Source organism: Protopterus annectens, chromosome 7.part0 (genome assembly GCF_019279795.1).
Source record: "Protopterus annectens isolate FY-2018-M chromosome 7.part0, PAN1.0, whole genome shotgun sequence".
NCBI lineage: Eukaryota > Metazoa > Chordata > Ceratodontiformes > Protopteridae > Protopterus > Protopterus annectens.
The window spans coordinates 94,979,550-94,993,125 of record NC_056739.1 but is presented as its reverse complement, the minus strand read 5'-3'; the positions used below and the strand labels follow the sequence as shown (position 1 = coordinate 94,993,125).

At 42.2% G+C, this 13,576-nt stretch overlaps 1 protein-coding gene across 1 annotated transcript in view; it reads right to left on the bottom strand.

The window, feature by feature from the left end:
* The window catches only part of TNNI1 (troponin I1, slow skeletal type), a 153,761-nt gene extending 141,914 nt beyond the window's left edge, over positions 1–11,847 (bottom strand). The window contains exon 1 of the mRNA XM_044076138.1: positions 11,815–11,847. Coding sequence (XP_043932073.1) covers positions 11,815–11,847 — 33 coding nt within the window. The remainder of the gene's footprint in view (positions 1–11,814) is intronic.
* Positions 11,848–13,576: the final 1,729 nt, after the last annotated feature.

The following is a 13,576-nucleotide window of genomic DNA, read 5'->3' as shown; positions in this document are numbered from 1 at the left end:
TTATGATAGCCTTATATATAGTTGTCTCTGAACCTTCTTTATACCCCACTTCTTAACAACAACATTAGCATTTCTGCCCTACCTGGTTCCTTCCCTCATCTCCATTTAATTGAATTTCTAATCACTAATCAGATGCTTTATTATCAATCTTTCATACTCAATAATACCTCTTCAAATACTCAGTGTTCGACATGTACTGATAGTGCATAAGTATATTTTCTACTGTAATAGTTGCCTCTAGGTTCATATGAATGTAATCTAATTAGCAAACGTATGTATTTAATGTCTGTTCACATATATTATTGAGTGTCTGTTTAAAATTGCTTGTAATGTGTTGTAGCTTTTCCCCCTAGTCCTCCACTGAAAAGTTTTTTTTTTCCGACTAAACCCAGTTGGACAAACATGGTAAACAAAAGCAAAATAAATAAAATCTTTATCACCCCAGCATTTGTAAGAGTTCAGCAGCCTCTACATTAAATAGACTGCTTTGAGGGAAAGGCAAAATATTTTGGTTTGCATTCCTCATATTGTTTTATTGTTTGCTAACTGTATATTTAAAGCCCTTTTCCCTTGTAAATTAAAAGCTCTGGATAGGAGGTAAAACATGCTGGGGAATAACTCTACTGTAGATCATTTAATATAGTGAGTATATGTCTGTCATTTCCTGTAATCCCAAAATATTTTGAATTATACAAATATTAAGGATACTACTCTTAGCATTCCAAAATAAAAGGAATCAGATGGCTTGGGAACAGATCCATCTGGTGAGAGAAGTCACAAACTAATTCCGAGAACTCCCTGTCCAAGTAAAGTCATACAGTGTATCCACTGTCTGTTAACTGCTCTCAGCCTTTAAAATGTAGTCTTTTTAATATACAAAGACAACTTCATGAACTTTTCTGAGAAGTCTAGAGCAAAAACAGGTAATGCAAGGTCAAAACAATAAAAAAGTTTTAATTTATAAAAATGATAATTGCATTCAGAGATTTCTGTATCAAATCCAGAAGAAAGATACATATAACAAATGTCTACATGTGAAGCATATAACAATAAACATTCTACACATAAAGCACACAGAGCTTTTGTCAAGTAATACTTATTTTTGCATGAAATTCCTAAGCTCAGTAATTCAGCCACTTCAGTGGCACAGATTATTATTTCTTTCTTTCTTCCATGCAGTAATCAGGCAGAGAAGTATGGCAGGTGTATTAAAAAACGATAACTGAACAAATTTATGCAAAGTAGTATGGTGAACTTGACAAGCAGGAAGGGGACAATTCAGAGGAGCAAATAGCACAACCGTGCTACAGGAGAAATAGCTCAGCATGCATGGTATGCAAATTGCTACATAATGGCATGCAAGCGTCATCATAATAAAAGCCATCACATATGCAAATCATGAAATCAAACATTGCCTTTTTTTAGGCGATGTTCCAAAGACCAAATTACCACCATGGCAGCTATAAATAAATGCAATCTGAGGGTCATGGTGCTCCGTACTAGAAGTGTAAATCTGAAGATGCAGTTGCTCGAAGCACTCCTCAAAATATAGAACACTGACATTTGTGCTGTAATGGAGACCTGGTTTAAAGCAGCAGAAAGCACCCCTGCGCAACCAGGCTATAACTCATTCCACACCTTTCAGCCCCAGAACATGGACCGAAGCTCCAAAGACAGTGGTGGCTCCATATTCCTAAAGATATGCACACCTCCAGACTAGTAGCCCAGCATAACGCGTCTGAGATACTTCAGGTACAACTAACATTGGGTAAGACAGCGATTCAGGTCGTAGGTCCCCAACCATGTCCCAAGACTCTCACTCCACATTCCTAAGCACCCTGGAAACTATTAGGGTCCAACCCAACACTCTCATCCTTGGTGACTTCAACTACCCCTCCATCAACTGGGAAAACTACTCATGCACCAATACACTGGCCCAACGCTTCCTGGAATTCATCAATTCCAATGCCCTGGACCAGCTCATTCTTACCCCCACTAGAGGAAGCAACATCCTTGACCTGGTTATTACTAACATGGGCAACCGTTGCACTACACCAATAGTCAATTCCTCCCTGGGTAGCTCTGACCACAAACTAATCACCATGGAAATCCACATCTCACCCACACCCCCCGCAAAGGTAACCACCATGAAAAACTCCAAAGCTGACTTTGGGCTCCTGAAAATCAGAGGTGGCTAACTTTACGGCACCCATGTCAATGAAAAATAGATGCATGACTGCTGAATCATACACCGATGCACTGTATGAACATGTACATAAATGCATGGAACTAGCCATACCCAACAGAGCCAAGACACTCTCCTCCAAAAAAAGGAAGCCAATCTGGTGGCCCCCTGCCATTAATAAACTCTACAACAGAAGGAAGAAACTGTTGCAGAAAAAGGTGACATCCCAAGACTGGAAAAACTCCCTTAACAGCATCAACAAAAAGTTGACATCCGTCATCAAAACCTCTAAAGCCAGCTATGAAGGTAGAATTGTGGCAGACACTAAAAAGAACCACAAAACCTTCTATAGTTATATCAAAAATCTCCACAGCAATTCCCAGGTTTGCTCTGAGTTACTGCACAATGGTACCTCCTATACTGAGCCAACAGGTATTGCCAACATACTGGCCGACAGATTCAGTGCCAACTTTACCCCTCTCTTCCCGCCAAGGACCAATCACAATACCAGAGGAATGCCAGGCACCCAGCATTACTGCAGCACAGGTTAAAGCTGCGTTGTCCAAGGCCAAGAATACAGCTTCCATAGGACCCACCAATATCCCTGGATGTGTTTTGTATGAACTACAAAGTGAACTGGCAGCACATCTGTGTGCTCTGTTCAATCACAGCCTCACCTCAGGCTTTGTTCCTACTGGATGACATACTGCTACAGACATCCCTCTCCATAAATGTGGAGTGACTACAGACCCTGGGAATTATCGTCCCATTAGCCTGACAAGTCTGATATGTAAGGCTATGGAGTGCATCATCATGGCCCTAATTAACAAGGATATAGGGAATGTCCAAACTCTAAATCCCATACAGTTTAGTTTTGTGAAAGGTAGATCATAGGAGGAATAAAAGGAAGAGCCAGCAAAAAACAAACCCCTTAAAAATCATTTATTAATAGTAATAAGGACAGCAAAAAGGTAGATCATGCCTGCTCAACCTGGTTGACTTCTTTGAGTCAGTCACCAGAGCTGTGGATGAGGGGAAGGCAGTTCATACAGCCTACCTTGATCTGGCCAAGGCCTTTGATACTATTCCCCACTCAGGAATTATTGATAAACTCACCAAACTAGGCATCAACCCCTATATCAATAGGTGGGTTGCAAATTGGCTCACAGATAGAACCCATAGTGTGAAAGTAGTGGACTCCATGTCAGCCTGCCAACCAGTCACAAATGGAGTCCCATCAGGATTGGTCCTGGGTCCTCTCCTGCTTGGCATCTATTTCTCAGAAGTCCAGGCCAACACTAAGGGACTCTGGCTGACCAAGTTTGCAGATGACTGCAAGCTGGGAGCCATTATTAACTCCGCAAGTGATGCAAACATACTACAGAAAGGCCTCACTGAGACCAATGATTGGTTTCAAAACCATGGCCTTAAGCTTAATACCAAAAAATGCGTCATCATCCCATTTGGGAAAAACTCAGTTCCCACTAATTACCACATTGATGGGAGTCCACTGAACACTGAAGGCGTTATAAGAGATCTGGGGACACAGGTTGACAGCAACCTCTCCTTCGAATACCACATTGACACTGTGGTCTGAAAGTCCTTCTGCGTGGTACATGTCATTACCAAGGGTTTTGCATCCAGGAAGAAAGAGGTCATCATCCCTCTCTACTCTTCCCTCATTAGGCCAATCTTCGAGTATAATGCCCCATTTGGCATGTACCTTACTAGACACATGCAAGAGCTGGAAAGGCCACAAAAGTACCTCAGAAAGAGGATCCTATGCCTTAAACACATGTCATATATGGACAGACTCAAAAACTCCACCTATTCTCCGTCTCATATCATCTATTAAGAGGCAATCTCTACTTGACTTACAAAGCCATGTCTGACCCAGCTCTGTTAGAAATGCTACATCTAAAAAAAATCCCAGTCCCTCCGCACCACACTCTCCAGAGACCTTGACCTCATTACCACAATCCATATAACATGCTGGAGAGACAGGTTCATAACCCAGAGACTGCCCATGCTCTGGAATAGACTTCCCATACATGTCAAGCAGAGCACCTTACTGGCTCTCTTAAAAGAGAAAGCTTGATGAGTGGATGAGAAATAGAAAGTTCACCATGGGGATCACTCCAGTGGCTCTACTTGATAGAGGCACTGGAAATAACATTGGGCAGCATGATGCCAGGGCACTTCTATGGATTAGGATTGTAAAGGCTCCAGGGCCATTAGACTAGTACATACCTATGAACCTATGAACATGATAGAGTGATTTAGAGATGTATACAGTTAGTGCAGGGAGAATTGCAGTGTTGATCTGTTGTGAAGGCCATGACTTTTCAGTGTATGGTAGCTTCACTTGCACTATGATGATGGGAACAGCATTAGCATTAGCTGAACAACGTGTTAGTAGTAGTTTTCTCACCAGTGGCCACAGTGTTGTACATTGTCATCCTCAGTTTTGCTGACAGGTCCAGCTGCGACTGACAAGCCATTACCTCCCCATCCTGAACATTTTCAACCACTAACTACCGTGTGGATAGAGACACCATATGGGAGTTAGTAGACATGTACTGCCTACACATAGAATCAAGGAGATTGCATGGATTTCCTATCCCAGTTGACATGAAGATTTGTGCAGCATTAGTCATCCTTGCTAAGATGACCTTTCAGCATCTGACAGTGGAAATGTTGGGAGTTTCACAGGTGTCAGGATTTACCCACTCTGTACAAATTGTAGAGGAACATATGTGGTTTCAATGGAAGCAGAGGAGAGAACCACCATTATAAAAACAGTAGTCAGTTTCTGTGAGGTATTGGGGACTTTTGATTGCACACATTTCCATCAAGGTTTGAGCTGCTCCACATGGTGTTTGGTGTATCAACCAGAAGGACTTGTACTTCATTAACTGCCAAGCAGTGTACAGTACACAAATTATTTTATACAATGTGTCTGTGCCCTGTCCAGACAGTTTTCTTGATTCTCACGTCTGGCACTTGTGCAGCCTCTATTAACATTATGTGTGAGGTCACTTTTCATAAGTTGATAGTTATACACATTACTAGCACCATAATCCTGAGTATTCCATTCCATTGATATAGGCAACAGAGCATTCATAATGGTGTCCATTGTTGTGTGTTGCAGGTGAAGCAGGATATATTTTGGAACTGTGGTGGATGACACATATCTGACCCCCCCCAAAAAAATGGAAGAGATGGCATAGAAGCATGCCATGGCAGACATAAAATGTGATTAAATGTGTGTTCAGACTTCTGAATGCATGCTTCTTCTGCTTAGACACATCAGATGGCACACTGCAGTAAGTTATTTGTGGTGTGTTCCATTTTACAGTTTGGTAGTATTCAATCCAGTACAACAGGGTTACATGCAGAACTGTCTGACAGACTTGTGGTAACAGCAGAGGAGGGTTCAGGCACTGAGTCCTCTGAGGAACTGGGTGCAGCACCCTGTGCAAAGCAGAGGAAGGCACAATATGCTGCAACAGTGGCAAAGAGGCATTCTCTGGTTCACATCTATGGTCCATGGCAATCACTTTTTTATCCCTGCTGCAAGCAGACCATCAGACTCTATCTTAGTCTACTAGCTGATTCATTTTCCATCATTGTGATGAGAGCTGACCAGCACATGCCATCGCTGAGGCAGGCATCATGGGCAGATTTTTTTTTGTAGCCCTATCCTCACTGTGCATATTTGGTAACACACCCAGGGAGTATCATGCAGTGGGTGTGAGTGAGAGCATGACACTTTCTTCTGCAAGTGACATAACCCCCTCTGGATGGCTGTGCCTCCCCTTAAAAAATAAAGCTCCTCTAGGGTCTCTGATCTGCACAGAGGATTCATCCACAGGTGGTGTGCGACCCTGGCATATGATTCCTCCTCTAGAGGAGAGGTGTGCCAGTTAAACCACATCATTCCTGTCTCCCCTAACATGCCAGCTCCAGAAAGCACCCTAGAAATTACTGAGATTGGGGTCACCTAGGGAGTAGTCAGGACTTTATCCCTCTATGCCAAGAGCAATGTTTATAACACAGAATAAAAATGATGTGTGCATTTACACAGCAAGGCTGTGCATTACAGTGCATTGACTGGCAATGATATGCATCAGACATTACCTTACTGACACAGGTCAGCGGTATGGGCATCATAATTTGCACAGGTGGGATGCTACACAGTGATAGGTATCAGCAGTGCTACCATATGTCAGGTTATTGGAGGATGATGTGATATCCATACTGGTGGACAGCTGTTTTTCGGGAGTCAGGAATCACATCCCCCTAGTGTTAAGGTTCAGTCAGTGATGGCCAGGTGTACCACACATCTGTGCTGTGTCAGGGTTAGCTATGTCCTGCACAAGGGATGGTGTAACACTTTGAAAGTGAGTAATGGAACCCCGCTGTGTTCTCCCCCATCTGTGGAGGCAGTAGAAGAAAAGTGTTCATGACTCCAAGGATGTCCACATCTAGACATTTCATGCTAGGCTCACAGGAAATAGGAACTGTGGGACCCAGACCAGCTGACCTGGCAAGGCGCTCCTGTAATGGAGCAAGACAAACAGTGGCCTCAAGTGTGAGACTAGCCTCACCTGGGTTTGGAGACATCTATGGTCAGAAGTGGCAGTGACGGATTATACAGAACTGTGTATGGCATCTGTATAAACCTGGCCTGTGATTATCCATTGAGCATCTAGGCCTTTGCACAGCCACAGTGGGCATTTACCAGTTTCCTTATAGCTGTACTATTGGATACCAAGTGGGCCACTTAGTTCCTTCAGCAGACGTGTGTGCTTCAGGTTCATATGGGTTGTATCATTTTGCAAAATGCGCAGGTTGCTCCACTGTCCTTGCAGTAGTTGCATTTTGTCATGCAGGTCATACAGCACACTCACAATCCCTGCTGTGGTGCTCATAGCAGCTGACTGGGACTGTATCACTGATCTGCACATACTCATGATTGATTCCAAGTGTGATACCTGGGTCAGAGAATCCAGTCCATCACCTACAGACACTTTGGCAGTTGTCATCAGACCAGCTCAACATCCAAGTGGCTTCTAGGTTTGAGGGTTCTCTCATCTGCCCCAGAGTTACCAGGAAGTTTTTCATGTCCGTATTGACGGCTAACCTTCTGTGGTGTAACTGTGGCAATGTTTTGTGCCTTGGTCATAGCATGCACTATCACATCAGTGACCCTGTGATACACATGTACTCCTGTCCTATTGTGGTCATTCATGGCACTGAATTGCTGCACCTCTCCTTGACATACCTCATCCTGGAAAACCTTGTCTGGTTTACCCTTATCAAGGATACATATGCCATATATACATAGAGCCCACAGTACCAGCTCTGTTTCCTGTGTCATGAGCTTTTCCAGCTGTTACCTTTCTCCTAGTTTAATGACAAGGCATGTACACCTGTGATTTACACATGAGTTACTGTGTGTGTGTGTGTGTGTGTGTGTGTGTGTGTGTGTGTGTGTGTGTGTGTGTGTGTGTGTGTGTGTGTGTGTGTGTGTGTGTGTGTGTGTGTGTGTGTGTGTGTGTGTGTGTGTGTAAGCATGACTGCCCTTAGCAGACTCCTCTCTCAGCAATGTTCCCTTGCCTCCATTTGGTGCTCATATATCTGTATGATAATGTTTTGTCACCACTCCCTCCCTCCCTGTGCCATCCTTACAGCAGCAATGATCATGTTATCATTATCCACTTTCTTGTAGTATCATGGTGAAGAAAGGCCTCATTTCTCCTGTAGCATGCCTTCAAGTCTGTTTGCTTATGCTGCAATGTAGCCTCCTCCAACACCGACACACACACACACACACACACACACACACACACACACACACACACACACACACACACAGCTGAATGGCAAATTGTCATGCCCGTATGCTCTGTTCCCTGAAAGAATGGACCCCCACAAATGAACAGTAAGCTGTCATTCCCTTATGTCCTCTTCTCTGTCAGGGTGAAGCCCCCATGACATGACAGTAACCTGTCATGCCCTTCTGGTATGTTATCTTACTCACTGTACCATTCAATATCTGTTCTTGTTGCCTGCATGCACCCATGTGTACTTATGTAGTCCTGATGTACATTATCCACTGAAATCCTCTTTCTGAGGTACTCACTGTAACATGTTCTCCCACGATATAGTGACTGAGCATTTTATCATACTATAGCAGGCCTTGTACCATGACGATTATGATGATGATGTAACTTAGTGCCATCATCTCTGAATCACTGCCATAATGTGCTGTGCTGTCACCTACAGGCAGTGCTGCCATTCTCACCCTGCGCATTCCTGGGATAGGAGATCATGTGCACAGTATGCTTATGCTTGAACATTGTGAAGCTCTTGTGCTATCTGTATGCACTAGTGACTTTCTATAGTGCATCCTTGTTGCATGTAAGTAAGCGTCACATGGTGCCCATCACATGTACACTGGGCTACCATTTTTCTCACATTCTGACCTGGTGAGAAGACATGGCCTCTTTGGGGGCTAAACTCAGCACGTCTCCTGCTTGCTGCAGCCTAGAGACAAAAATATCCCTGTATATTCTGCTTAGGGATTATCTGGAGTACCTGATTGGCCATTATGATGGCCTCTCATATTAAAATTGATGCCTGTCCTCCTGACACCAGATTGTCAAGACAGTGACTCATGCCAGTAGCATCATCCACTCTGAGCACTGCAGGCATAAATATAGCAACCAGTGGAGTTGCCACCCCAACATTGTTCAAGTGGGAAGCAGAAGCTAAGTAGAGAGAGGTCCAGAATTTTATATTAAGCACTCTGTATAGTTGCCTGTACTGCATTTTCTAATTATTGTCTATTGCTATCCTTGCCTTTTATTGACATGAGTACGTTACACTGACTTGTGTCCGTTATAATATGCCTTATTTTTTTCTGTTTCTGTTCTTCTCTCCTTCTTCTCTTTGTTCACTTGTGGTACAGGATGTGGAATGGGTGGTCATCTTGATCTACATCAACCAATACGTGTGGTGTTGGGTCACCAACAGTTGCCAGCCCTCCCCCTCTGCAAATGATGAAAGTCACCTTCCCGAAGGTGAACTGAAGGGCTTTCTGGTAACCATCATGGACACTTTTCAGGAGGGAGTGGAGACTCCTTCTCTGAATGTGGCCCAGGGTTCCACCCCAAATCATCTGGTGCAAGGTATGGTAGCTGGTCTCACAGATCAGGACCCTGCAGAATGTTCTTGAGTGGATGACAGAGTGTGTGACTAGCTGGGCCTGATCATTCAGCCACCAGAGTCAAGGCCTGCCCATGATGTCAGTCACAGAGGTGACTGATATCTGGGTGAGTACTCCTCTTAGCCATTCAGAAAAGTCCTATGTCCCCTGCTCAGGTTCCCATCATAGTGTTACACTTCCTTATGTGCACTGTTAAGAGGACGAACTGCACCGGACAACTAAAATTCCAATACTAGCTTTATTGTACGTTAAACGTTAAACAAATAACATGTTTTTCGTCACTTAGATCAGACTTCATCAGACAAGAACTAACACAACAAACAACAGTGCACTTTTCGTTTACTAGTTTGTTATTGCACTGCGCTTCATACCTTGTTTAACACTTCCTTATGTGTCACCCCCTTTCCCTGTTTGTAGTCCAGTTCTCCTCGTCACTAATTGTCCTCCCTATGTCTGCCTGCATCTCTCCACTATTGCCTTCTCCATTTTCTGTCCATACCATCCCTTGTATGTCTCTGCCTTTATTTTATGCTTAATGAAAAATTTATCTATAAGCTATCCTAGTTGCTAAAGGAGACTCACAAACAAACGCAGTAAATCCAAAAAATATATAAGTGAGTCAACCACCACGGTCCACTTCATCAGACCAAGTACAAAATAAAAGTAAAAAACACATATTTAAAAAAACACTCAACCAATCAATAAGAAACAATCCATTTCAGTTCACATAATGTAACAGGTAATCCATGGCAGCAAAAGAAGAGGTGATTTTAATAACACTGTTGAATTATGTGAACGGAAATGGATTATCTCTATGAGGGCCTATGAATTTCCAGTACTTAACAGTGGCATTTCCCTTAATCCTGCCTTATTAGGCAGAAGGTGATGTAAGATCATGTTTTTTTTTTATTGGTTTCTTTTAATTGTTTCTTATTGATTGGTTGAGTGTTTTTTTAAGTATGTGGTTTTTACTTTTATTTTGTACTTGGTCTGATGAAGTGGTAACCCCGCGAAAGCACTAACCTTTTTTCCAGTAAATTGTTTGCCTTTTGCACATCTTCTGGACTTTTATTTGACTGGACCGTGGTGGTTAACTCACTTATATATTTTTTGGATTTATTTTATGCTTGTTTGTCTGTTCTTGCTATCTTCCTTTTTCCATCTTTCTGCACATTCTCCTTGCTACCAGCCCGTCTTGCCTTCTTCAAAAAATTAAAACAGGCACCTGTCTCAAAAATATGCATTTCTTCCCCCACCTGTCTTTTTTTTATTACCATTGTGTGTTCCTCTGCTGGATCTTACCCCATTTCTTCTTTCTTATTCCTCCCTTCCTCCCCATTTGTATGATATACTCATTTGGCACTTTGCTGTGCTCTCCTTCTGTGGCCTGCTGACAGTGCCATTGTTGTAAATATGAGGTTCTTGGCTGCACATGTGAATTGGTATAGCCTCAGGCACAACAGTTCACTACTCCTTTCTTGCAGGTCACATGATGACCCATAATTCAAGCACATCGCTAATAGCATGCCTGCTGCCAATAAGATGGCTGCATTAATTTATTTTTCATCTCTTTTTCTGTAATCCTAGCAATATTCTGGTCCTTATACATAGCTAAGCAGTATCGGGCCACTTTGTGCTATAGCATCTGTACTATTTACTATTGCCTCATGGCATTATGAATGTATCAGAATACTCCTGATGTGTTATTTATGATAGCAACAACCCTATGCAGTGCATCACTTATATCAAGTCCCTAATGGCCTTCCATCAGCACGACAGGAAACATTAAACCATCACCATGATAGCAAACATTCAACTATCAGCATGACAACAAAGATTAAACCATCAGCATGATCAGAACACATGATGGAGGTGGTGCTTGGGCTTGCGAAGCTGATACCAACAAAATATTCCTAGTCAAACATTTCTACAAACTAAAAAGGTCAGATTTCAGAAAGGTCGAGTCAAGCAATCACATCAGACATCGGCTGGGACACTGCACATTGACCCAAATATAAGAGCTGTGGGACTAGCCTCAAACCTGGCTGGCAACTCTAACTTAAATTGAGTGGAGGTTAGGTGAGAAGACTCCTTCATCTCAAATTTAAGTCCACACTCCTCATCATGGGACTTCAGGGCCAATTCCAATCAAGCTGACCCATTGCCATACTACTACAGCCCCTCAAACATGGGGGAGGGTTGAGCACAAGTCTTAGGAGAAACCCCAAAGGTGGAATCCTAGGAGGTGCATCTGTGGCCCCTCTCAATATTGCTGAAGAAAAGCACACACATGATCTTTTGTTGGTCAAGGAAGAGCCCACATTGTGGAAGACGGGAGGTTGATGCCATTTTTTTCAGCGGAATTAAAATATGGAAGCTGCAACCATTGTCTTACCTTATCTTTCTTCTTCTCTAATTTGTCTCTCATGCTTAGGAGGTGTCTAGGTATCTTTCTACCAAATGCTGAGCAGAAAACCCTACCACATACACATTTTCTTGATTGTAAAAGAGGACTGAAGCTGGCCTGTATGCCTCTCCTGATACTGGTATTTAAGCACTGACAGATATCACAGTCTACAGTCAAAAAGGACACCAGTGTCAGTTCTGTTTGCTGATCTTGTTGACTGCAGGAACCCTTGAAGTGTTTGTGTGTTTTAAGCATTGAATGCATATGTTTTCTTATGAAAAGTTTTAGAACTGAGATGTGAACTGTGTGAAAAGCATAAAAGAAATGAGGAACACAGTAGGTGCACCCACTAGCTAGCATGTAATGTCACTGCACCAGTACGTAGCACATGCAGGCCTGTGCATAAATGAGATTACAAAACAATTTGCTATGAAGGGATCTCAAAATAAGAGATCCTTACAGTGATTCACAAGAATGCTGCTGGATCTGATAATGTGTGCACCAGTGTATTAGTAGCTAGGTTCTCACATCAAGCAGTTATGTTTCATGCAACCAAGTTAAAACATTTTCACTTCTAAATAGTCATAAAAATCATTAATTCTTTAGAGTTTTCTCTTATTAACACAGACTGATCACATTAATGAAACTATTGATCCTACATAACGACACTTTATTAGCAGAGTTTCATCACTTTATTGCTAATGAATAACAGGTTACTTAAAGACACCTTACTGAGCTTATGCATTTTAAACCAAATAGAATGAATTGCAATTTGTAAAGATACAAAACGGCATAATTACACTGACATGGGAATAACAAGCATACTTATTGAAAGTGTTTAAAAATGGGATAACCTACCTCTCCACTTCCAGTTTGCAGTTTTGAGAAAGGAAGAAGGAAAAAAACAGAAAAGTTTTGATTAATGAGGGTCCTTCAAACAGAGAAGTAAACAGTCAACCTCCAAATGCCCCTACATATGCTACAGCGTCAGTAATGGTGATGGTGTAGATAATGATTTATTGTGGTCTCATTTTTTTAAATCACAAAGCCTGGCATTTTAACAGAGGTGTGTCAACTTTTTATATCCACTGTACATATATATATACACACACACACACACGCACACACGCACACACACACACACACACACACACACACACACACACACACACACACACACACACACACACACACACACATATATCTGTATAAAATGCATTTATATTAGTTCAATGAAAGAAGAGTTTTGCTGGAATGAAAAACAACCATATGATTCACTGAAAAACACTGTTAAACAAAAAAAAAAAAAACAGTGTTTTTGTAGGGGGCAAGCCTCTCTGTTTGCCCTGATGCTAAACTCGGATTATATTAACTCCAAGATCGCACAACAGTGCGGAAAAGGAAAAACTTCCTTAACTCCACTGTTTGCCTGGTTCTAAAGACCATGGACTTTGTCTTACTGCTGTTAAGTTTGAGTTTGTTAAGTGTGAAATATTGTGCTAGGGAGTTAAGATTCTTCTCAAGCTATTTGTTGATGGTGGAATGGGAGGTATTGGCTCTGTAGATGACCATGTCATCTACATAAAGGTTACTAGGGGTCTGAGGAAAGTGTGCTTGGAAATTATTAATAAAGAGTGAAAATATAAGTGAAGTAGCACCTCCATGTTGGATATCTTTAGAAAGTGAGGTGGAGGATGAGGAGGAATCTTCTATGTGGACTTTTAAATGTTTGTGCGTGAGGATGCTTTTA